The 884-nt window shown below is 41.3% G+C and overlaps 1 protein-coding gene across 1 annotated transcript in view; it reads right to left on the reverse strand.

Annotated features, from left to right (window-relative positions):
- Positions 1 to 97: 97 nt before the first annotated feature.
- LOC106868554 (protein FAM184A) overlaps positions 98 to 884 on the reverse strand; it is a 73,359-nt gene continuing 72,572 nt past the window's right edge. The window contains exon 17 of the mRNA XM_052972605.1: positions 98 to 239. Within this exon, the coding sequence (XP_052828565.1) occupies positions 98 to 239 (142 nt within the window). The remainder of the gene's footprint in view (positions 240 to 884) is intronic.

Genomic DNA, 884 nt, shown 5'->3' on the forward strand with positions numbered 1-884 from the left:
TGTGTGTGTGTGTGTGTGTGTGTGTGTGTGTGTGTGTGTGTGCCATTGTAAAGTGTTCATTTTTTGAAATACATTGGTGGTAAAGGTGGTACTGGGTTTAGCTTTTCATCATGGACTGGTGATCCCGGTAAGTGTTCCAGACGACATTGGTTCTGTTGTAAAGTGGAAGAAACCTGTATCTGCTGTAAGCTGGGGGCACTGGTGTATTTGCGGGGAGGAGGTTCTGATCTTGCCTTGGTCTGCAACAGAAATAACAAAACACTATTAATGGTTTTTCCCGACAGCATAATTAACTGTAATTAGCTTTTTAATGCTCCCGGCATTAAATACGATATCACTGACATTTAAATGTGCGAGGGCGTGTGTATGTGTGTGTGTGTATCTGTGTGCATTCGTGTATGTATGTATGTATGTGTGTATTTATGTATGTATGTATGTGTGTATGTATACAGGGTGTTCAGGCTAAATGTGATGATCTCTTATTTCTCCTTTTTGTGGGAACAGCTTGCTGTATTGGTGGACAATTAACAGCGTTGGAGAGCATAAAGATTGAAGTTGTAGTTGAGAAAAGGTTAGCTGACATAGAGGACTGGAAGCCATTTGAATATAGGGAAAGAATTACCTGTATCAAGGTGATGCTGAACCACTAAGTTATGGGGGATGTAAACACTCTAACACTGATTGTCAAGCAGAGATAGGAGTATACACAAAGACACACACACATACGCATGCACACACACACACACACACACATATTCCGTTTACCAAATTCACTCACAAGGCTTTGGTTGGCCTGAGGCTATAATAGAAGATACTCAAGGTGGCACACAGTGGGACTGAACCTGGAACCATGTAGTTGAGAAACAAATTTCTTACCACACAAC

Source organism: Octopus bimaculoides, chromosome 14 (genome assembly GCF_001194135.2).
Source record: "Octopus bimaculoides isolate UCB-OBI-ISO-001 chromosome 14, ASM119413v2, whole genome shotgun sequence".
NCBI classification, from domain to species: Eukaryota; Metazoa; Mollusca; class Cephalopoda; order Octopoda; family Octopodidae; genus Octopus; species Octopus bimaculoides.